Source organism: Sceloporus occidentalis, unplaced genomic scaffold, assembly GCF_023333645.1.
Source record: "Sceloporus occidentalis isolate IW3139 unplaced genomic scaffold, rSceOcc1.0.p SCAF_3, whole genome shotgun sequence".
Taxonomy (NCBI): domain Eukaryota; kingdom Metazoa; phylum Chordata; class Lepidosauria; order Squamata; family Phrynosomatidae; genus Sceloporus; species Sceloporus occidentalis.
Window position 1 is genome coordinate 69,555,056 of NW_028316983.1, and position 22,635 is coordinate 69,577,690.

At 41.6% G+C, this 22,635-nt stretch overlaps 1 protein-coding gene across 7 annotated transcripts in view; it reads left to right on the plus strand.

Moving 5' to 3' along the window:
• Positions 1–22,635, plus strand: part of SZT2 (SZT2 subunit of KICSTOR complex) — a 106,156-nt gene that overhangs the window by 65,548 nt on the left and 17,973 nt on the right. For all 7 annotated transcript variants that reach the window (XR_016280440.1, XM_089514939.1, XM_089514938.1 and 4 more), the window contains 24 exons: positions 4,074–4,352; positions 4,548–4,683; positions 4,811–4,927; positions 5,022–5,085; positions 5,293–5,478; positions 6,070–6,363; positions 6,502–6,688; positions 7,377–7,451; positions 7,775–7,913; positions 8,409–8,517; positions 9,854–9,977; positions 10,502–10,654; positions 11,383–11,485; positions 11,671–11,785; positions 11,921–12,032; positions 12,863–12,981; positions 13,215–13,379; positions 13,738–13,822; positions 16,119–16,292; positions 16,486–16,668; positions 17,483–17,643; positions 18,518–18,684; positions 18,944–19,041; positions 20,351–20,483. Coding sequence is in view for 6 of the 7 variants with exons in the window: in XM_089514939.1 (XP_089371065.1) it covers positions 4,074–4,352; positions 4,548–4,683; positions 4,811–4,927; positions 5,022–5,085; positions 5,293–5,478; positions 6,070–6,363; positions 6,502–6,688; positions 7,377–7,451; positions 7,775–7,913; positions 8,409–8,517; positions 9,854–9,977; positions 10,502–10,654; positions 11,383–11,485; positions 11,671–11,785; positions 11,921–12,032; positions 12,863–12,981; positions 13,215–13,379; positions 13,738–13,822; positions 16,119–16,292; positions 16,486–16,668; positions 17,483–17,643; positions 18,518–18,684; positions 18,944–19,041; positions 20,351–20,483 (3,478 nt within the window). In the remaining variant the exon portion in view is untranslated. The remainder of the gene's footprint in view (positions 1–4,073; positions 4,353–4,547; positions 4,684–4,810; positions 4,928–5,021; positions 5,086–5,292; positions 5,479–6,069; positions 6,364–6,501; positions 6,689–7,376; positions 7,452–7,774; positions 7,914–8,408; positions 8,518–9,853; positions 9,978–10,501; positions 10,655–11,382; positions 11,486–11,670; positions 11,786–11,920; positions 12,033–12,862; positions 12,982–13,214; positions 13,380–13,737; positions 13,823–16,118; positions 16,293–16,485; positions 16,669–17,482; positions 17,644–18,517; positions 18,685–18,943; positions 19,042–20,350; positions 20,484–22,635) is intronic.

The following is a 22,635-nucleotide window of genomic DNA, read 5'->3' on the forward strand; positions in this document are numbered from 1 at the left end:
GGGAAGTATTGTTACCTTAAGTCTACCTTTGGTTTTTCCCCCCTCCACTGTATCTCCAAAAGTATATTCTGATAGTGTATACTTATCCTTCCTCTCCTTCAATCCCTTGCAAATCAGTCTATCAACTTAATTTGATTGAGAGTGTGTCTTGTTCTGGGAATTGCCTGGTATGAAATCCAGACCTTTGGTCACATGCTGCTGCATAAAACATTTATTTAAGTCTCTAGACAAGAGCATGCCAGTGTCTCTAGACCTGTTTATTCCCTTGACTCTTAGAATCTTAGGAGTTTGGTCTGGCTTCCCCCAGGCTGAATGAATATTTTGAGTGGTGGCAGTGCACCTTATCACCCAACGTGGAGGTATGGGAGTCTTAGGTTGGCCTGGCAGGCATACTCCCAAACCTTTCCTGTCTCGTATATTGCCTTGCATAATATCCCCACAATTTGCCTCTGTAGAATGCAGAATTAAGGAAAGTTCATGTACATGCATGTTTAATTTGTTCCAGTTCTGCCACTGGCATGAATGTTTGTTCTCCCATATTATGTACTGGTATGAAGTTTCTCTAATTTGTTTCAGGCATCACATATTCTCAGCTGGTAGAAAAGAAGCCATCCATGAATGGGTTAACTCCTGTCACCAGCAAATTTAGGCAAAATATCACTCATTTTAAACTTAGCTTTCTATTGGTCATCACCACCTCTTGCTCTGTCTTCTTTTACCTTCAACTTATTCTTCTCCTTTCTCTATAACTGTCTGTTTTTTTTCAAATTCTTTGCCCAAACTCTTTTTTAAAAAAGTTCACGTAGTCTTTTGCACCATAGCTTTTCCCTTCCCATCTCCCAGTCCCCTTTTCTTTCTTTTGCCTTTGCACCTTTTCTTCAACAGGCCCCCTTTGGGATGGGAAAAGCATATTAGTATAGTCAGAGACATGCATGCACTCTTAGCTACCTCCCCTAGGTCTGGCACACAGCAACAACCCCTGTGGCAATGGCTGCCCCTTCAAAGGCTGTTGATGCTGACAAAGCTGCTGATGTGATCCATATTGAAGTGGATCCACCCCATGCCTCTAAAACAAGTGAAGTGGGGCAGTTGGGCAAGACTTTTGAGTCTGAAGCCTCCACTTCTAAAAAAAAAACTCTAGAGAGAATGATAACTCAGAGGCAGACACAGAGGGAAAGGGAGAAGCTGACTCCCAACAGGGCTGCTTCTCTTCTGACTCCACAGATCCTTCTCATAGATACTGCAGCCTCAAATTGTCCTCAAGTCAAAAATAGTGTATTCACACAAGGTAGCCTCTCACAGTGGCCATTTTGAAGCCTAGGTTACTGACACCAGCTATTTTGGGCAGGGCAGCCTTCAATCTCCTCCAGTGACTGTGCCCATGCCACTTTTTGACCATAATACCAGACCCAAGTATATTTCCTCTATGGTAGCAAAGGACCTGAAATGGATGAACCAACCTCATCCTCCTGTACAGCAGCTAAAAGACCTGGGACTTTGTTTACCTCCTCACTTCCATCAGTTCCCCCATTCTCTGCTTCTCTCTGGCTATGGAAGAAAGTGGCCAACAAACATAATAAACATCCTGCAAGCCAGTGCAATTTATATTAGCTGAGAACTCTTCTCAGGGCTGGAACAGACCAGCAATATATGCCAGTTTCCCAAGAGCTTGGGGGTATGGCATATGCAAAACACACACCCCCAAGGCAGCAGGAAGCGGCCATCCATCCACCTGACTATTTAGAGAGCGTGGTGTTTAGATGCCACATACTGCAGGAGTGCCAAAAAGACAGGGTGGTGAAAAGGGCGCCCTTTTTTCTGGTGAAAAAAAGAGCAGCATTTTGCCTCTTCTTTTTGTTCCGGAAAGAGCTGAATCTGTGGCCCTGATCTGTCACTCTGCCCCTTTTGGCCAGTCTGTTTCGGCCCTCAGTCTCATTTGTAGCAAGAGCTCATGGCTCCCATGCTCATCACAATTTAGATGTAGCTTCTCGATATTCAACATCTCTGAAAGACTCAGCTCTTTTAGAGCAGAGGAATGGTCAGACACTGGGGAGCAGGAGGAACAATAGAGGGACATTTTAATTTAGGTGATTTTGCCAGTCTTTTATTAGAAGCAGTTGCAGCTCTTGGATTACAAAATGCCCATACAAGCTGCCTCCATCTCAGGCTCTATGCCTGCTGATACCACCTCATGAGGCAATGCTATGTTCCGTAAACCTGTAACTTGTTTATAAGCAACTTTCTTCCACTCCAAATTAAAAGAGCTCATTAAATCACAGTGGAATTCACCTACTCAAGGCAGGAAATGAGTAAGGCGCCAAATTAAAAAAAAGGCAGATGTAACACTTAAATGCTCCACTGAGGCGTCTGACCCTCTCCATCAGAGCTTTTTTTCACAGCCTCTCCCTGATATCCAGAGCTCTGAGTTCAGGATATTTTATCAACCAAAAGCTAGATCTAAAATATCTGTACAGGTCCCTTCTAAAAAAAATCTACGAAGCCTACACCTTTGTAGCAGATACCACTAGAGACTCATTATTATTCTCACATTGCTCAATCTACAGTAGTGAGAACATCAGTCTGGCTCAAACACTAGAATGCAGACATGCAATCCTGAGCAAATCTAGCTACAGTCCCTTTCATGAGTAATCTGCTCTTTGACAAAGAGGCTCTTAAAGATCTTCATAGAGACCATGCATAAAAAGAAATCTATGCCTTCTCTACAAAAGATGGAGGTGAAAAGAAAGATTAAGTTGCCATTGCAGTCTTTTAGCCCTTCTCTTTCCCTAGCAACCTAAGGGATCCACCCATGCCCCTCAGTCAGGAAACCAACCACCAAGGAATAAAAACACCTTGTGACTGTCAGGCCAATCAGATAGGAGGAAGGCTACCCTCCTCCTGCCATGCCTCCACATCGGATCAGTGAGAGGCCTCCACAGTAGATCAGTGGGTGTTATGGACAATAAACAAAAGATATACCATAGAGTTTCACCAAACTTCAGGGCACTGCTTCTTACAGTATCTAAAATCAAAGTATTACACAAAAGTTCTAGCATTTCAGCAGGCCATATCCTGTCTCATAGATCTGGGAGCTATAGAACATGTACCTCCCACTGATTGCTTCACCAAAGTCTATGCTATCTTCTTTATTGTATACAAAAAAGGGGATGGCATCCACATAGTTCTAGATCTCAAATTCATAAACAAATTCATAACAAGGAAGTTCTGGACAGAAAGCCTCCAGATCATCTAGGAACATCACAGCCCCTTTATGTCTCATTTCCTCCCACAACCTTGGGAATAAAGACATATTTTGCCACACTAATCAGATGGATTAAAACATGCATCTTTTTGACCTGCAAGACCTTTGGTCTTCTAAAACCTCAATGTAATAGCACACTGTACTAGATCAACATTCACAACTGCTTCCTTTTCTGCCAGTGCATCCTTAGAGGAAATTTGCGGAGCAGCCACAAATGGGGTACTCCAGCCACATTTACTAAACACTATACAAGTTTACATGAGCCAGAGTCTCCTTCAGTAGAAGGGTTCTTCAACAAAGCATATCTCCCTGAAACACCTAATTGCCACCTCCCACCCAAATGTGCTTGGCTAGATCTAATTCCTGGATGGCAGATCAGAGTACTTAGCGTGAAGGTCCATTTTGGTCAAAGAAAAGGAGCCATCCAGTCCCACCCATGATGGCAAAATCTTAATTCTTTTCTTGAGGTGTGGGTCTTTTCTATACTTTCCTGTGTCTTGGCTTGTGAAGAAACTAAAGCAGGAGAAGATGAGGACCAATAGAAAACTAGGTTTTAACGATATTTTGCCTAGCTTGAGACTAGAATGGACCTTCATGCTATGTTGTTCAATATCCCAATCTCTCCCAACCTTACAAATCTGTCTGACAGTGCTTCTTGGAATATGTGAAGTGAATGTTCCACTTTGCCAACAAGTTAACCATTTCTGAGGCCTCCAGATCCATTTTTCCCACAGACCCATGATGCCCTGAAGGAAGTATCTTCCTTTATTTCAGCTTTTTAACACTAAGGCTCTGCTTTCTTCTGATATAGGAAATACATCTGCCTGCGGCATCTGCACTGAAAGTGACCCAGAACTGGAGGTGGAATACCGGGAGCGGTTGGACCATGAATTACTAGAAACGGACTCCCTGTCAGACTCCAACACTGTTAACCAGGATGAGGACTCCTTCAGCATTCTGGGAGATTCTCTGGCAGAGCAGGAGATGCTAGAACAAGATATGCCACCTCTCTTTATGCATCTGACCTGCTCTGTGAAGCTTCGTAGCCAGCATGGTTCCATGCCTGTTCGCTCACTGCCTACCTGCCTGGGTAAATGGAAACAAATGGGTTTGGGATTTGATATGGGAGGGAGCACATGGCTGGGCTACAGGCTGTTGGCAATTGCAAGACTGAAATTTCCAAAGGAAGGGGAGGGAGCAGGAGCCTGTAGTCTTAACTTCCTCTTTAGGCATTTGGGTATACATAGTATTCTCTTACCTTAATGATATCTGTTGGTTCTTCTAGGAGAGGTGCTGGCCTGCCTTGAGAGCTGTAGGGCACTGCATACTATTGATCTCTCTGACCTCTGTGTGACCCTGGACATTTTTGTCCTGACCCTTCCATTAGAGATTGAAATGGTGAACGATTTGCATCACAATAGGTGGGACTGCAGCATTGAAAGTGGGGGGTTGTGGTGGGGGGAACTTTGAAGCCTTCTAAAGCCACAATTTGTAAAAATAGACTAAAGAGCAGGGAGGCAGACCAGTGATTCTTCCCTCTCCTTACAGGTATACCTCTGAGAGCAGTGTCTCTTTCACCCGTTCCCCAGGGCGCCCTTCCTCCTTCCGCTCTGATGAAGAGCTTATGCATACCTTGGACAGGCTCCCTTCAGTTGTGGATGATGGGTATTGATCCACTTTATTTTTCACTTTTTAATGCTGGCTTAAACAAATAACAGGCCACTGTGCCTGATGATCTCATTCTTGCCTTCTTTTCAAGGCACCCGGCACTCTCTAATCTTCCTGGAGTACACAGACAAGCTGTTGAAGCTACAATGATAGAGGTGAGTCCATCTGCCCCATTCAGTTGGATTTTTGTAAGACAAAGAAGACAGTCAAGCTGCATGAAGCCTCTCTTATGTCTTATCACACCCTAAAGTGTTGCCTGGCCAAGGATGAGGCTTGGAATACAGGTGCTAGAAGCAAACCCACAATAGAATCTGTGCTCTATGCTTTTCTATCTGACATTTGCTGTGTTATTGGTATTTCAGATCCGCTGGCTCTTGGATGATGAGATTGTATCAGCATTGCGCCATTCACATCCAGTTTCTACTGACATCTTGAGCCGTGTGGCTACCCATGTCTACAGTTCTCAAGGCCGCCCAAGTTGCCACTGTGAGGCTGTTCCTTTGCAGTTTGTGTTTGGGCCTGAGAGCTCACTGGAAAGGTTTCGGGAAGTAAGTGAGGCTTTATTCTTTACCATTCTTCCTTCTTTCCCTTTTATAAACGTGTGCTTTTTATTGCCCATAGTCCTTAGATCAGGGGTAGGCAATCTTTTTGAGCCGGGGGCCAGGTTGCTGTCCTTCAGACAACTGGGGGGCCGAAGCCAAAAAACAAATAATTAAATAATTTTTTAAAAAAATTAAATATATAAATAAACCAGGACAAATGTAGGACAAAATTTTCAAATGGAAGACACTTTTTTTAAAAAAATGGAGGACACATGAAAAAATTTGCTGATTTTTAAAAAAATGTTAATATAAATGCATGTTTCTGAGGCTTCTATAGACAATTGCCCCCCAAAGGCCCCGGTGGCAATCGGCAGCAGGACCGGGCTGGGGCTGGTCCCAAGGCCTCGCCGGGCCGCATCCGGCCCGCGGGCCACAGGTTGCCTACCCCTGCCTTAGATCTTCAGTTCCTGGCTCATGAACAACACCCTCTGTAGTTAGTTTCCTACCTCAAGACTTCCACTCTAGCTTGACTTGCATCTATAAAATACACACTTTTTGCGTTTTTTCTGTCACTGAGAATCTTTTGTTCGGTTGCAGGAGTTCCAGAGAATGACCCTACCTGGCTATGTGCTTAATGCTGAGGGGAATGATTTCTACTATGTTTCTGTCAGCCGTCTACATGCTCCAATAGGTGGGCCCAGTCCTTCAGTAACACTTGAGAGCACCATGACAGGAGGAAGGTGTGATGGCAGCAGCAAAACAGAAAGCTGCTTGCCCTGTTCTGTTCCCTCTGAGGAAGCTCATGGTCTCTGGGCATGGCCAACAAGTGAGACGAAGGCTGGGCTGGATACTGTTGAATTCCTTGGTACAAGTAGCTGTGTGCATGATGAGGTAGGTGACTAGAAGCATCTGTCTCAAATGAGAAATACCAGCTGTTTAGTTTGTATTCTTGGAGATGCAAGGAAAATTGTTAGAAGGGTGAATCATGAATCATGAAATAAGATTTACCCCCTCTTTGTTGTGATGCAGGTGTTAGGTGAAGTTCCACGTCTGGATCAAGTCAGTACTTCGGCACGTAGTTCTATGGAGGAAGAGCCTCCTGTAACCCATCCACAAGCTCTGCCTTATTCCTCAGATAAATGGAATAGTGAGAAATCTCCCTCAGCAACACCATCTGTAACAAGCCTGACAGATTCTGTGATCCCTGGGAAGGAAGGTGAGGTGTTATTCTAAGCCAGCCTCTCAGAAATGGAAGGATTATACTAAAAGTGGCAAACACTTGGTGTCCATATTGCTTTTAAATTCTCAAATCCTTTTTTGATAAAAGTGTTTTGGTTTCACCTACTGCATAGTTTCTTCAGGTGACTTTTGGTGGATTTTGTTATGTGTTGTTATGTTATGCTTTTATTACATTGCTGTACTTTCCTGTCTTCATTACTCTCTAGTATTTTAAATTGCTTATTCGGAATGTTTCAACAAAAATAAGCTACTCCATACTCGAGAGAACTGTAAGTCAGCAAATTTACTCCAAGCCTGGTTATAAAAGTAAAGGTTCTTCTTCCTCTAAGGGTGGTTGTTAGAGTTATGTCTTTACACAAATATTGATTTTTCTGTAATCAAAACAACTTCAGTGTTGTGAGACTCATGAAATCATAAGCTCTAAAAGGCTGGCATATGTCTTGCCTTTGGGTTTCTTTATGAAGTCCATCTGACTTACTTTCTTGCATCAAACAATCTATGCAGCACTCAGGATAAATACGACAGCTTTGTTGTGTCGTGTCACATTGACATCCTTTTCTTTTAAGTCTTGTTTCTTAATTACTGTAATGAAGATTCCCAGTTGAGTTGGATCCAACTGACACATAGAAAAGAATCTCAGAAACCTCTGACTTCTTTCCCTACAGGTTGTGGGAAGCAGCACCCCAGTCGTGTTCAAAGCCTGGTGTCAAGCCAAGGTAGTATGGATTCTGATTTGCTCGGTGAGTGGGTATCCTTTTGTGGAAGGGAAGATTCAAAATGAATCCGGGGAGTTATATAGTGATTTACACCAGACTTTTCCAACTTGACAGCATCCATAGATATTGCATTATGTCTTCCACCATGCCTAGTGACCTGAGCTAAAGCTAATGGTGATTAGAGTTAAATGCACATAGATGCTACCAGGGTGAGGAAAGCCTTTGACTGAGTTGTGGCACTTCATAGACAAAGAGAACAACCAGGCACTCCCAAGAGCCCAGTTGTACAGTTAGCATTTTGTTGAACGGGCCACTCACCAAAGTCAGAATGCATTTTCATTTTCCAGGATATGATGGTGGCAGCAGTGATTCTGAATGTGAAGAGGTAGCAATCAGTGACATGGAACCCAAATGTCCCCTCATGCCTGACTTCTGGCTGATTATAAGAATCCACCAGGACCGAGTGGAAATCTATTCCCACACACGGTAACATCCTTTTTTCAAAGCCTCTCCTCCACCCTCCCAGCCCACTGCCATCCCCCAGAGTTCTGATTCCTGAGAGTGTAGATGCGACTTTTATCGTGCAATCTTCCTACTCCCTTGATTTTAGAGTTGCAACTGATTGCTCCTGGCTTGGCTCGTATTCCCACTTGTTCCTTCCATCATGGAGCTGGCAGAGCCATGCTTGTTAGATTTGTGCTCAGGTGGGGATGGGGCAGGGGAAGAGAAGGAAACAAAGATATTAAATCCTTGACCTAAGCTTAGGTCCTACTATCTCCTCCAAACCCCACTTTCACTTCCCAAGGCATATATGTTTCTAGCACCTTTCAGCTCTCTAACTCTAACCTACCATATCCCACTGCTTTTGTTATTAATTTATGTTCAGGCAGTTAATCATGCAACAAGTAAATACTGTCCATTTAACATATTGCTCCCAGTGGTGGGAGAGCCTCTGAGATCTTTCCTTTCCTTTCTGTGCAGGAGCAGCATGAGTGCAATGAAAGTAACACAGAATGAGGAAGGGGAATGTATGCGTCTTCACCATACTGTAGTGAAGAAGGTTGGCGAGATCTGCCGCATTGTAAACCAAGTATGTAGGACTCTTGTATGCTAAACACACTGACTTTTATCTGGTAGGAGTATCTTCCCCAGCTGGAAGAGTGATTAAACAGCAGAGTTCTGTAAATAGGAAAGTGAATTTCTGCAAGTTGGCTGAAAGCAAATTTTAAGTGTTTCTGCAAATATTGAGTAAATTCAAAATGCAGCACCTATGGCCACTGGAATCATCACCCTGATATTTTCTAATCTTAGAGCATTTATATGAGTCTGAAGAAGTCTTATGAAGACCTGGGGCCATTCTCACTCTTTTCCAAACTTCAGAAGGCTTTATGCCCCCAACCCTGCATGTGAGAAAAAGAGAATCAAAAATAATAAATAATATCCTCGGTGTGCCATCTTTTTGTGTGCCTTCAAGACATTTCTGACTTAGGGTGACCCTTTTCTTGGGAAGATTTATTCAGAGGGAATTTGTCTTTGCCTTTCTCTGAGGCTGAGAGGGTATGACCTGTGGAAGGTCACCCAGGGAGTTTCCATGACTGAGCAGAGATTTGAACCCTGGTCTCCACAATTGTAGTCTTAACACTCAAACCACTGTGCTATGATGACTCTCTGCAAGGCTCTACATGGTGCAGTTCAGCAATTTTATACAGTATCACCCATTCCCAATCTGCTCTCTCTTACAGCAGATGAAGAAGTTTTTATTCAAGCAGGCCATTGAATTTTAATCATGGAGCAGTAGTATGTGTATTAAGTTAAGGTTGCTGAGTTTTTAATATTTTTACTTTTTTACCAGAAAGTATGTTTGAAATATGTTTCAAGTGTTTTTAACTGTTTTCAATCAAATTTTTAAAAATTGTTGTTTAATTCTTTTTTAACTTTGATAAAATGTTTTACCTTCATCTTTTTTCAATTATAGTAAACCACCTTCAATGCCATCTTGAGAGAATGTCGGGATATAAATTCCATACATAAATAAATAAAATTTTGCGCCAACCCCTATCCCCCCAAAAGTTGCAGTTATAGGAAGTAACTCTAGTTTACCACCCCTGCTTTTAAGTGGGTACATGGTGACTAAAATTCTGTATAGTTATCTCTTTTCACCTTAATTTTGAGAGCTGGACATTGGACATTTTTAATAAGGAAGTTTGGATTTTCATGTGCTGGATAAATGCACCCGATTCTATAAATCTTGCTATGATCGCCCATGTAGGCAAGTTGCTTTTCTTGAACATACAGCATGTACAAATTCCAAGACATTAGCTGTTTTTATCAGCTGTGACCAAGAGTGAGAAAATTGCATCTAAGTCTACATGAAATAGTGAGTCTATATTGAGCCCCTCTTTGTTGTCCTGTTTCTCTGTCTTCAGCGGTTGCTGTTACAAGATCTACATGACAGCCACATTTGCAATTCTCTGCTGGTTGCTGAGAGTGAGGAAGATATCTGGAAAAGTGAAACCCCATATACCTACCGGCAGCGCACTGGGACTGATGGTAGGTCTTCAAATAGTATGTGTGCATGATCTTTCTTTCCCACATATTGGATCTTACAGCTTAGATTTTCTGTCTTTCCATCACTGATATAAGAATCTTACAGGAATTTTCCAGTGCCTTGCTTCTATTAGATATGCAGATTTCCCACAATGTACAGAAAGATATTCCTTTTCAATTCCACTAGCACCTTGCAAGTGGATAAATAATTTTCTGCACTTAGCTTTTTTTATTTACTTCATTTTGGTGATTTACTGCCGTGCTTTTCAGCCCAAGATCAATAGATTCTCTTTTTAAAGCTTTTTTATTTTATTTGGAGGCATGGGTATTTTAATAAGAGAAAAAAGAGAGATTACAGTCAGTAGTTTTTTGTGGGTATTTCGAGCTATGTGGCCATGTTCTAGAAGAGTTTAAGCCACGAAAGCCTTAGACTTCACATTACAGTCAGTTTTTATCCTGGGTAGTTGGGCTGGCTGTGGAACAACTCAAGTGAGCTTGCTAGCTGAATAGCCTTGTCCCCTATGCAGACTACCCTGTAGATGAGAGTTACCAGCCCCGTGACTATCTTGCTGCCACAATGCAATTCATGCCTGGACACTTCGCTTGCGATGCAGTCTGGAGCACCACCATCCATGTACATTCACGACTCAAGATGGGGCCCAATATGGGTGTTGCACGTGGTAAGTATCTCAGTGTAGAACAGCACTAACTAGTGGGGAGGTCTGCAGTGATTCCACATGTTATTTATGTATGTAGCTATCCCCAGATCTTCCACTTCTGTTGGAGTAGGGTCTTTTGTCATAATGCGCCTTTATAGTTAGCAATCCACTGGCAATAGCATATAAATGTTAGAATTGGGATGAGGATAGGGTTAGTGAAAGGGACAGAGCGGATAGATATGAAGAGAATCTGAGACAAAGATACAGACAGGCACTGCTGCCCCATTGTCTTAGAAAAAGGGGTAGGCTGCAAATCTGGGGGTTATAATGTTAAGACTAGACAAAAAGATAGATTTGTGTGATCAGAAATTTCAAGAAGAGACGTTTCTAGCATAAAAATCAAAGTAACAAAAAAGTATTTTTCCTTCCAGTTATTCCCTTAGAAAAAGCACGTTAACTTGAAAATCATTGGTAGTGGACACTTCTTTCCCAGTAGGGATACTTAATGCTTCTCAGCATAATCCAAACTAGTGATATTTTCAAAAAAATAAAAAAAATAAAAAATAAATAAAAAAATTCAAGAAGGAGTAGGAATTATGAAGGCTGAATTAATATCTCAGATCTAACACTGAGAGGGAGAGGGGCTTGGTTGGTATATAAAGATAGCCATGGGTGAAGCACTTGGTGAAATCTTGCACTTTGTACACCATCTCTCTCACACCCTCATTCTCTCTTGTTTTCTCCACCAGCCATCCAAGCCCTGCGCTCTGTACTCACTGCCTTCTCTGTTGTTAATAGAAAGAATATGTTTGTTTATCAGGAGCGTTCAACCAAGTCTGTTTTCTACTTGCGGTAAGTTTACAAATCTTTGCTGTGAAATCTCCAGACTCATACTTGTTTCAGGATTCACTCTACAAGCAGAGGAGCCAATCTGAGCTGTGGTTTCCATTTGGCTACTGTCTCTGCTTCAGCCTTTGGAACCCTCTTCATTGCCATTCTTCTTGGTCTAACATATCTTCTTTGTTCCTCACCTACAGACTCTCTGAAATTACTTCTAGTGGGAAGAGTGGGGAAGGTGAAATCCAGAGCCTTGTATACCGTTCACTGGCACTTTCACGCAGCCAGGAGCCCATATACGCTGAGGACCTGAGTGTGAGTTTTTTTTATTTGATAGGGAATCCCCTACCCCCTTGAGTGCAAGTATTATATACCATGGGTTCTGCTGTCATTTGGGAAGAGCTAGTGTGCCACTGCATCTTCTCAGGTTTTTTTGCCTCTCCTTGATAGGCATCTCGCTCATCCTTGGACACCGCCTCTTGTCGCAGTGTGGATTCCCCCCGCCCTCTGAGCCAAATGGACAGACACATCCAGCTAGTAGTTCATGGAGTGGCCCAGGCAGGTAGGCTGTATACTATTCCAGAATAATGTCAGAAGGTGGAAGGGACAGTAGTGAGGGAGATTTGCAGGGGCTCTGCTGCTACTAGCAAGAAAATTGGTCCCCATTTATATTGAAGTCAAGGCAGACATTACGTTTAGTAGCGTGTTCCCCTTGAAATATATGTTGACACTCTTCATTATAGTTCAAAATGAAACAGCTTGCTTTGATTTTATTACCATTAGTAGTCCATCATTGCCCCCACATCTGTTTAATGTTTTGTTTCATCTGCAGTCCAGTAACAAAATCTATATTCAAGGATTTTTCTTGGGAGCCAGCTTGGCTGCTTTTGGGGAGAGGGATCCCTTCTAAGGATGGAGTGATTTTGTTGTTGTTGTTCTGTTCTTTACTTTCCCTGCTTCATACATTTCCTGTACACTGCACTACCTGGGATTCTGGAGCTGCCCATGGGGTGGGCATTCTTGGACTGCCTGAGGCTCAATTTTTCACCTCTCATCTCATGTCTTGCTGGCAGCACCACAACTCCCTCTCATGTCTCCCCAGTGCTACCCATGGCAAAGCCTGGCCGTATTGTTGTCAAACAGTTCCCCCTAGCACACATGTTTCTTTGCTCTGGAATTGCAACTAACATGGTACTTGCAAACTCAAGAACTGGCAGGTGAAAGCTGTGAAGGAAAGGGTGGGTAAGCAGAAAGGCAAACTTCATTTTTTTGACAGCAGGTGGCATAAGATAGCAAGACTACCTTGTTGGTTCACTTTTAAGAGGGGCATAACTCCTATCTCAGCTACTCTTAGAAGACAAAGCAACCTTATTACAACCCTTTTTGTTGTAGGACCTGAAATTACAGATGAGCTAGTAAAAGTTCTACGTAGACGTCTGGATGAAGCCACCTTGGATATCATCACAGTTATGCTTGTGAGGACTTGTAAGCTCACACCAGCCGATGTAGAGGTAATAGCTGTTCCCTAAATTGGACTACAGGGAACTTGCCCTGCTCTCACAATCAGTCTGATTGATCCAGAGCTTGGGGGAGGGGGCAAACCAGGAAATCTGACAACAATGTAACTTTTCCAAACTCTGGTCTATTCTGTTGTCCTGGACAAGTTTTGATTACTAAAATCTCCAGGCTTCTGGACTGTGTGTGCTCATAAGGTCAGACCAGTGACAGATTAATCTTCTTGCAGTTCATACAACCCCCTGGCAGCCCACCCACTGAAGTGCTGCAGTTCACTCTTCCGCCCTCCTGCCTACCTTGGCTCCCAGCTGTGGCTTGCTATCTACGTCAGAACCTGCTGATCTTTCTACACACGCCTAAGTACACAGACAGCAATGTGGGAAACCATTTCAAGGTAAGTGCGGCTTCCTATGGCCATTGCTGCATACTGAGGAGTGTTGTGGACAGTTCTGAAGAACTGTCCTATGTGCAAAGGGCTATGGGATAAATATCCAGAAATGTCATGTTAGCTTGATCCTAGATACTGAAAGGCTAGGAACTATTTTTATGGTCATGATTTGTTCTGCTGCTATGTGAACCTTTTATTGGACTGAAGAACAAGCCAGAGCCTAGCAATGTTACTAAATGCTCAATCAAAAGAAGGATCATATATAGTTACTGTATTTTATACCCCACTTTTGATACCAAGGCACCCCAAGATTCACTTTCTGTTAACAGAAGGGCATCTGAATAATTCTTACCTTGCTTTTCAGCACTATTTCCACCAGAGCAGTAGCAGCCCTGACCTTGATCTCTACCTCTATAACAAGCCTGGAGGCCAGGGCACTGGTGGAAAAGGTAATGAGCAACACTTTTTTCTACACCCTGAGCCTGTTATTCTGATGGACCAGTCTGTCAAGGAAAAGAGCCATAGGTGTCCTCTCCAAGGGATGTGGCAGTCTGAGGTGTGTGTATGTGTGTGTGTGTGGATTAGATTGCCTATACAAGAACTAGAAGATCAAGCTTTCTCCTTGATCCTCGTGGGTTAAACCCTGATAGCTTGTATATTCCTTGTGTTGTGTCCCCAGTAGGATGGGTGATTATTTATAGAATTAAGAATGATCCACGAACCATTCATGACTCAGAAAGACCTTGAGAGTAGATGATAATTATCAAAGAGTGTTAAACACACCTTTGTTGGAAATGATATAGTGCATTAGGAACTAAAATAGATTGTAAGGATGGATTTGTGATGCTGAACATAGAAGCAGTGTTCAGGCAGCAATTGCGATAGTTTGAGTTGCAGTGGGGTGTTTTAGTTAGTAATCTGTGGGCTGTTAAAAGCTGTCACTGACTGGTACTTCCAATTGGTGGTTGTTTTGTGTTACATCAGTGTGTTTGTGTACTTGTATGTCTGTATATATACTTTGGCATACACTTGCCTCACTTTCCACCTGCACCATGGTCTGGTTGTGCAGGTAACACACCACTTCAAAGTGCGTCTGAACATTCTTCTGTCATGTAGGTTCCATGCTGGATCTTGTGCAGCACCTGTTTCCACCTTCCCAGTTTCAAGGTAGCTTCCTGTAGATTCCAGTGGTCCACTGAATTCTTTCAGTGCTGATCCCATTTTCATCCAGATCTAGTGCCTGCTATGGTTTTGGCTTCTGCTCTGTATTGCCTACTTTTCCACTTTTGTTCTTTTCCAGATCTTTTCCAATAGATTGTTCCTAACCGGCAATCCCCATTTCTGGCCTCAAACAGAACCTAGCTAAGCTAGAATTAATTGTTTAGGTTAAAAAAAAGAAGTCAATATAGAAATTAATGACTACATATTTACTGTTAGATTTTGGATGAAAAATACAAAAGTCTCAGAACAGCTGTAGGTGTAAAGATCTCTGTAGACCTCAAAAGAGCTTCATAAATATGTAGAGTGAAATCTATTCTGGTGCCTTATTTTTGGTTTAGATTCCATGTGAAATTTTTCTCCCACCTGGTTTGGGGTTGTAGAAAAATTACATGGAGCTCTATTGTATCAGATAGGGACTGCTGTAACTAGTGACAAGTTGATGAACTGAAATAGCTTACCATTCCCGGCTGTTCGGTGGACTCAGGCATACAAAATCCTACATAAATCCCCCCAAATCAGAGCAGATTGCAAATTTACCATCAGGCTGAACATTTCCCCCAAGTGATATTTGCTGAGAACCTTAGGTTGATGGACATGGAGGATGGTAGTTTGCTTTCTTCTGTAGCATGTTGGTTGGCTCACTTGAGCTGTTTAGTGTTGCCTGTTGATCAAAGAGCCCTTTCAAGCAGGCTCTTCCCTTGTGGTTTATATTTGAAGTGTGGATTAATCTGTAGTTCCTTAGACAGGAAAACACAGTGATCTCTTGGTCCCTTCAGCTTTATTACTCTGCAGTTTACAGTGAGACAGCTGCCACTGCTAGCAGTTCTTTTGTCTTTGTTTTCATCTGGCCACTGAATTGAAAAGGTAATGCTGGACCTGATTCAATTCTAGTAGTATCCATTTACTAAGGAGGATTTCTGGGGCTTGTATCTGCAAGTCTAAAGTAGGCTTCTTTTCCATTTCCCAGACACATGGGCATTTTCTTCCATTGGAAGTCTACATCATGCAAAGGTCAAACTGATAGGAAGGCAGTAAGATGTTTTGAGTCCTACTGAAGATAGAGGCTCAGTTTTCACTTATCACTTTGCTCAGCAATGCAAACTGGAACCACCTCTTGGCAAAACTTGAGGGATGAGCTGCTTGCTTGCTGCTGTTGGCTGGACTTAGGCAATGATGCCCAGAGATGGGTAATTTGTTTCCTGTGTCCTTGATGCCTTTGCTGAGCTTGTGATGAATGCCTCCTTCTTGCAGGTGAAAGCTTGCAGCCAGTTTCTAGCGGGTGCAGGTCTCTTCTTTCTTTTACCTTATGTGTGTGCTGACTTCCTTGGCTGTTTCTTTCTATCCCTCATTCCTGCCTGCCATCTTGGTTAGATATATGTTTAGTTATTTACCGCCCTCAGTTGCACCCCAAGGATGGCTATGTGTCTGTAACAAGTTCTCCAATGCTGCTGTCTCCTAGGTACTTATTACTCATGGTGGACTGGGACTTTTGGATCTCAAACAGACTTTCACTTCTCCCTGCAGGCATTGCGTGTATTGCTCTGTCCTTTGTGGATGATCATGGAAACCCCATCTCCTTGGCTCACTGGGTGAGGCCACCCACTGCACTGTTGAACACATCATTCCTTCAGGAAGCAGATTTTGAGAGCTTGACTGCTGTTAGCAAGCACCAGACTGAGCCTGGCACTTCACAGCCAGGTGGGAAAGCAGGATTTCAATCTTTTACCTCTCTCTCTGGGAAAAGTAGCAACTTAGGGGCTGAGTAATGACGCTGGGGATATCTGGAAGTTGAGGTGGTCTCCAGGATTTTAATGGAGAAGTTGGCTAAAGGCCAGTATTTATCACACCTGTTCTAAGGTCCATCTTCTTGATACTTGCTTTCACTCCACAGCTCTCTGTCCTCTGGTACGCTTGGATATCTGGGAAAAGGGTAACATCAGCTTGTTGCAGTTGTCTGAGAAGCTGCGTAGTGCTCTGCGCCATGCACTCTGTGATGCACTCATGGAATTCCGTGTGCTGCCCAATCCATTGTGTGTTGAACTGTCCTCTGAACTAGAGGATCCAGGGAGCATTGGTAAGAGTCTAGTGTAGAACTGATGCCCTTTCCTGCTTCTGAATCACCAGAATCTTGATCCTGTATCAAGTCTTATGCTAGCCCACAGGTAATGTGTTGCAGTCTACAATGTTGCTTTATATCAGTGCTTCTCAATTATTTTCTGTCAAGCCCCCCCTAGGAAGAAGAAAACATTTCGCGCCCCCCACGCGACTGTAAATAGTATCATTTGTCTATAAAATTGTTATAAGTACACCTCTGTATAACAGAGCCTCGTGCCCCCCTTTACGGAGCCTCGCACCCCCCCTGGGGGGCCCGCCCCACTATTTGAGAAAGGCTGCTTTATATCCAGTTTTAATATTAATCTCTCTAGCTCATTATCTACAGTAGCCCTCCCCAACCTGGTGCCCTCCACGTGTGTTGGACTGCAAGTCCTCTGGTTGAGAGGATGATTGCAATGGCATTTCAGGGTCTCAGAGGACATTTATTTATTCTAGTCTTACCTGGCAATGCCAGCATTGATATCTGTATTGTGTAATGAATTTATCCAAAGCTGTGGCCTTTTTGAATAGGAGTAGAGGTCTTTTACTCAGAGCCCCATCTTTCTGGGTATTACATGAAGCCCACTGAAGTCAATGCAGCTTCCCAGAGATGCTATATTATTTCCAGTCCTATGAAAGCAAGGAAGGCAAAAAGATAGGAGACAATTCATCCTGTGGAAAGGCCTGTCATGAGTTTTGTCTTTTCTGGGGCTTCAGAGATGGACAAGGCATGTGTCTCTGGAGTAATTTTGACTAATGAAGTATGGTTTTAACAGAGGTTCTGGTGTTTTCAGGAAGCCTGCGGCGGACGATGTCTGAAAGTAAGGGACTGACTCGGCCTACTGGAGGCAGAGCATGTCCACCCTCCTTGAATTTCCCTGTGCCTGCCACAGTTGCTGGTGAGCCAGCCACACCCTCCAACAGAATGGGGCGGCGCAGTTTTTGGGATATGCTGGTAATTACTTTATGAGAATATGATGGTGGGCCATGTAGAATCATAGAGTTAGAAGAAATCTCAAAAGCCTTCCGGTCCAACCTCCTGCCATGCAGGAACACACAAAGCACCCATAACAGATGGCTATCCAGCATCTGTTTAAAAACCTCCAGAGAAAAGAGACTCCACCACTCTCCTAGGGAGTGTGTTCCACCGTCAAACAGCTCTTACTGTCCTGAAGTTTTTCCTTACGTATAGATGGAATCTAATTAAGGGCATGTGTTAAGGATGTATTAAAGGCATGGTGAGAGATGAGAAACAAAGAGTAGTAGATTAAAGAAGCAATATAGAAGAGTGGAGAACTGTTCTAGCTTACAACCACACAAACCAAATGTACTTCACTAAATGCTTAGCAACCCATTGCCTCCTTGTTTTTTTACCATCCCAGACAAGTGTGGTTTTCAACTTACTGACTCTCAAATTCTTGAAGTTTTGGCATTCTGGCTGCAGATCAGTAAAGTAGTTTTAGATGAGTTTCGTTATCTTACAGTACAATCCCAATATGTCTTTGTTTAAGTTGCACCCACTTTCTCCAAAGTGGCTTTCTGCCTCCTTAAGTTGGTTTAGAATTGTAGTCACAAAATTTGCGCCCCCCCCCCCAATTAAATGCATTAGAAGAGCACTAATTTAACCTGCAAGGTAAAGTTTATTGAAAATGCATACACGTTATTGAAAATGCATACACATTAAAAGTGCTACATAAATGCTAAGGGTAGTAATAATGTTGATACAGTAACTTGCTAGGAACTAAGGCCTGAAGCATTCCATTCCAAAGTAATGGGAAGTAGGTATGTCATATGCAAGCCTCTCTTTATTGTGTTGCCTTGATTCTCAGAGCAAGCCAGAGACGGTGGAGCAAGGAAGCCCCAAGACCACAGATGATATTGTGCTGGAACGTCCTGAAGAGAGTCGCACCCGCCGTCGCCACAAGACTGAGAGTGTGAAGCAGCCTTCCAGCCAGGAACGTGTTGCTGCAGCTGCTGAACAGGGGCAGACTCAGAGGTAAGATTCATAACCTTGTTTCTCCCACCCCCTTCTTCCATGTAAAATCCAGCCTCTTCTTTAGTTGGAGAGAAGAGCTTATGTCTGCAAAGCTCAGACTCTCTCTCCTTCCTCAAACCAGCTCCTGAAATGAAACATAACTTAGATTCTAAGAAAAGTCTAAGCAGAGGGGACTGCTTTATTGGCTTTATGTTCCTTCTGTGGTCCTCCTTACTATCCCCAAGATTTTGACATTAAATATTGGATGTTCTTTTCACAGGCGTCGAGCCTTCCAACTAGAGGAAGGGGATGTTGGAATCCTGCACTCCATTTTCAGTCAAACTTGCCAGTCCTGGATGGCATTCATGAATCGTTTGGGTATGTAGTGAAATTTTATGGCCTGTTCTTTCATAGTTTGAGTCAGTCTCAGCTGAACCAAACAGAAAGACAACTTGATGTTACTTTCCTGTTCGTGAAGAGTTTTAAATTCTGAGCTTAAAGTAAAGAAAGAACCATGATCATTATGCAAATAGGGATCTTGTAGTACTTTTGAGACTAACTGAAAGAAAGAAGTTGGTAGCATGTGCTTTTGTAGACTTGAGCCTACTTCCTCAGAAGAAGAAGGCTCAAGTCTAGGAAAGCTCATCTACCAATTTATTTCTTTCAGTTAGTCTCAAAAGTACTACAAGATCCCTATTTGCATAATGATCATGGTTCTTTCTTTACTTTAAGCTCAGAATTTAAAACTCTTCACGAACAAGGTCCCTTTGCGTACTGGTTTTTCAGACGAGCATGGCTATGTCTTTGAAAAGAATCATGATGTTCCACTTCTCTGGAAGAGAAGCTTGCAAATACGTGGATGATGTTAAAGGCTCAGAAACCAGAATAAGGTCAAGCCCATATGGTCATGGGGGGATATACCCCTTTTGAGCCTGCTGTCAATACCCCCTTCCCTTATCTGCTTCCATGTTTCCCACTATTATTATGTGGACACACACCCTGTATATTTGAAGAAGATGGTAGATGTGTCAAATATATGATCAATATGTCTTTCAAATACATCAGTTGGATACTGTGACCCAAAAAAATTCTATGTACATGTTTTTAATAATTGTTCTCATAACTCTGACCATAGAGCCTGGGGCTTTTGATGCAGAATGAGAGAAAGTGACAGCCTACAAAACAGATGATAAACCATAACACACCTAGCTCTGTCAGTGCAGGTTTCGTATGTGCAAAAACACAATTACACAGAGGACTGCTTTTTATTTCTTTTGTCTCAGGACAGCAGGCTGTTCTTAGTGTCTGTCCAAAAGACAGTGTCTTTTTAACTTAATTTACTTCATATTGCTTCTTTTTCCTAATATGGACTCCAAGACAGCTGACAACACAGTTAAAACAGAACACAGATAAAATAATTTATAATGCAAAGGGATTTAATAATAATAATAATAATAATAATAATAGCAGCACCAACTTAAAACAGTTTTAAAAGTATTTTAGCATGGTAATGAATGTAAAAATACAACACCCCATTAAAAGATCTTTCTGTAACAGCCAGTTAACAGCCAAAAACCTATCTATCTCTCAAAGCTTACTGCTGGTATCAGGTTTTTCAGCTCCTACCTTTTAAAATAAATGTTTTTCAGTTACTTGTTGCTTGCTTGGTGTTTCCTTCCTGCCACAGGGTGTCCTTCGGTGCAACAATGTGCCACGGAGAGTGTGTCCCGCTTCCTGCTTCCCTCCATCATGCTTGAGATAGTGAACCTGGTCACCACTATGGCAAATGACACCACTGTCAAAGTATTTGAAAAAGTCAGGTAGATACTGAGGTTGGACTTCTTTGACAATTGGCTTGGTGGATTATCTGAGGTGGTGCCATGTACTATGCTTGGGTACATCCTTACAAGGGAAGAATAACGCAAGGGGTTTAGAAATTGTAGAAATTGGTGTATGAGAAACTTGGATTAAGAAACAGGAGAAATAATACTTAAAAAATCCAAAATTGGGACAGGTGTTCATAAGTGCAGGAGAGAAGAAGAAAAGTGGAGTGGCAATTTTTGTTAAAAACGAAATTAAAGCAAAAAAAAAAAAAAAAATGACAAAGAGGTAAGATTTGTGGGAGTAGAAATATGTATGAATGATAAGAAAACTTTAATTCAAGGAGAATACGGTCCTATGGAAAGAAAAGGAAAATTCAAAAGAAAGTTAAATATTTAGGTATAAATTTAACCAAAGAAATTCCGAACTGTTTGATAATAATTATAAAAGTATTTGGCAAGAGATAAAAAAGAAACTAGGAATATGAGCGAAAATACAATTATCTTTGATGAGGAAAATCGCACTTATAAAAATGAGAATATTACCAAGAATGCTATTTGTTTTTCAAAACCTACCCATTGTCCTAAAAGATTCAATATTCAATAATTGGGGGAAAAAACTAGCAAAATTTATCTGGGCCAGGAGGAAAGCAAGAATAAAATGGAGTTCACTAACAGATACTAAAGAAAGAGGTGGGTTATTGTTACCAGAGCCAAAGATTTATTACAATGCTTGTTGTTTAGATTGGCTCAGAGAATGGATTCAGTTGAGAGATGAACATTTACTAAATCTGGAAGGATTTCATACAGTATTTGGCTGGCATGCATACTTATGGTATAGTAAAATAGAACAAAATAAACAATTCAATGATCATATTATAAGGAAAGCTTTATGGAGAGTATGGAAAAAATATAAAGAAAAAAACATAGACAAATTCCAGTTTGGGCAACCCCACATGAAGCTTTTTTAAAAAGAGATAAATCACCAATGAAAGAATGGTTGAAGTATAAAGATATACTAAAAAAGGAAAATGGGAAACTAATAATGAAAAGTTGGGAAGAATTAAATGCAAATTCGTTTCAATACCGACAGTTGAGAGAAAGGTATTCAAATGATATGGAAAATGTGGGGATAACTGATGTTATGAAGAGTTGGATGATATCATAAATAGTAACAATAAAAAAGGAGCAATGTCAAGATTATATAAATACTGTTAGAAGTTACATTTAGAAGCTGAAGCAATCAAACCATGCATGGTGGAATGGGCTAAAAATGTCAGACACAGTATCTTGTTGGAAAAATGGGAAAGCGCTTGGGGGAAGGATTTAAAATTAACTTTTGTATGAATGTAAAAGAAAACCTTATTAAAATGATACATAGGTGGTATCTACCCCCATCAAGAATAGCAAATATTTATATAAAGAAAGATGACTTATGTTGGAGATGTCAAAAGCAACCTGGCACTTTTTATCACATGTGGTGAAATGGTCCGAAAATTTTAAAAATATTGGAGGGATGTGCATAAAATAATTCAAGAAATATATCAAATAAAAATAAAATAAAATTAGAACCTGAAATGTGTTTGTTAAATATGATAGAGGATGACAATGTGAGGAAATATCTGAAGCAAATATTATATTTAATAACTACGGCAAGAATGACGATAGCAAGGTATTGGAAGGAAGGAAATGCACCTGATACCGATGTCTGGTTAGTTAAATCATATTATTGATATGGACAAACTAACAACGTATATGAGAGATGATGATATAAATGAGGACCAAACTTGGGAACCGTTATATAAGTTTTGTGAAAAGAGATGATTGGGACTGAATAGTTAGTAATGTTTGGGTCTTCTTTAGTCTAACTAGTAATTTGTAATGTTATGGAAATATATGATTAAAACATACCTATGATACATATAAAGCTATACTCTTTTATGTAAGATAAACATTATATATGATGAGAGATGAGGCTGGAAAATAGGAAAAGAAAGGAGGGAAAACAAAGGATTGCTATATGTATAATGTAATTAGAACCGAATTAATCCTAGGAGGAGGGGGAGGGGTGGGAGGGAAATTACCTTTTTTTACTTTAAACTGTGACAAGATTCTGTAAATATGACATATCTATGTATTATGCATTTTTTAA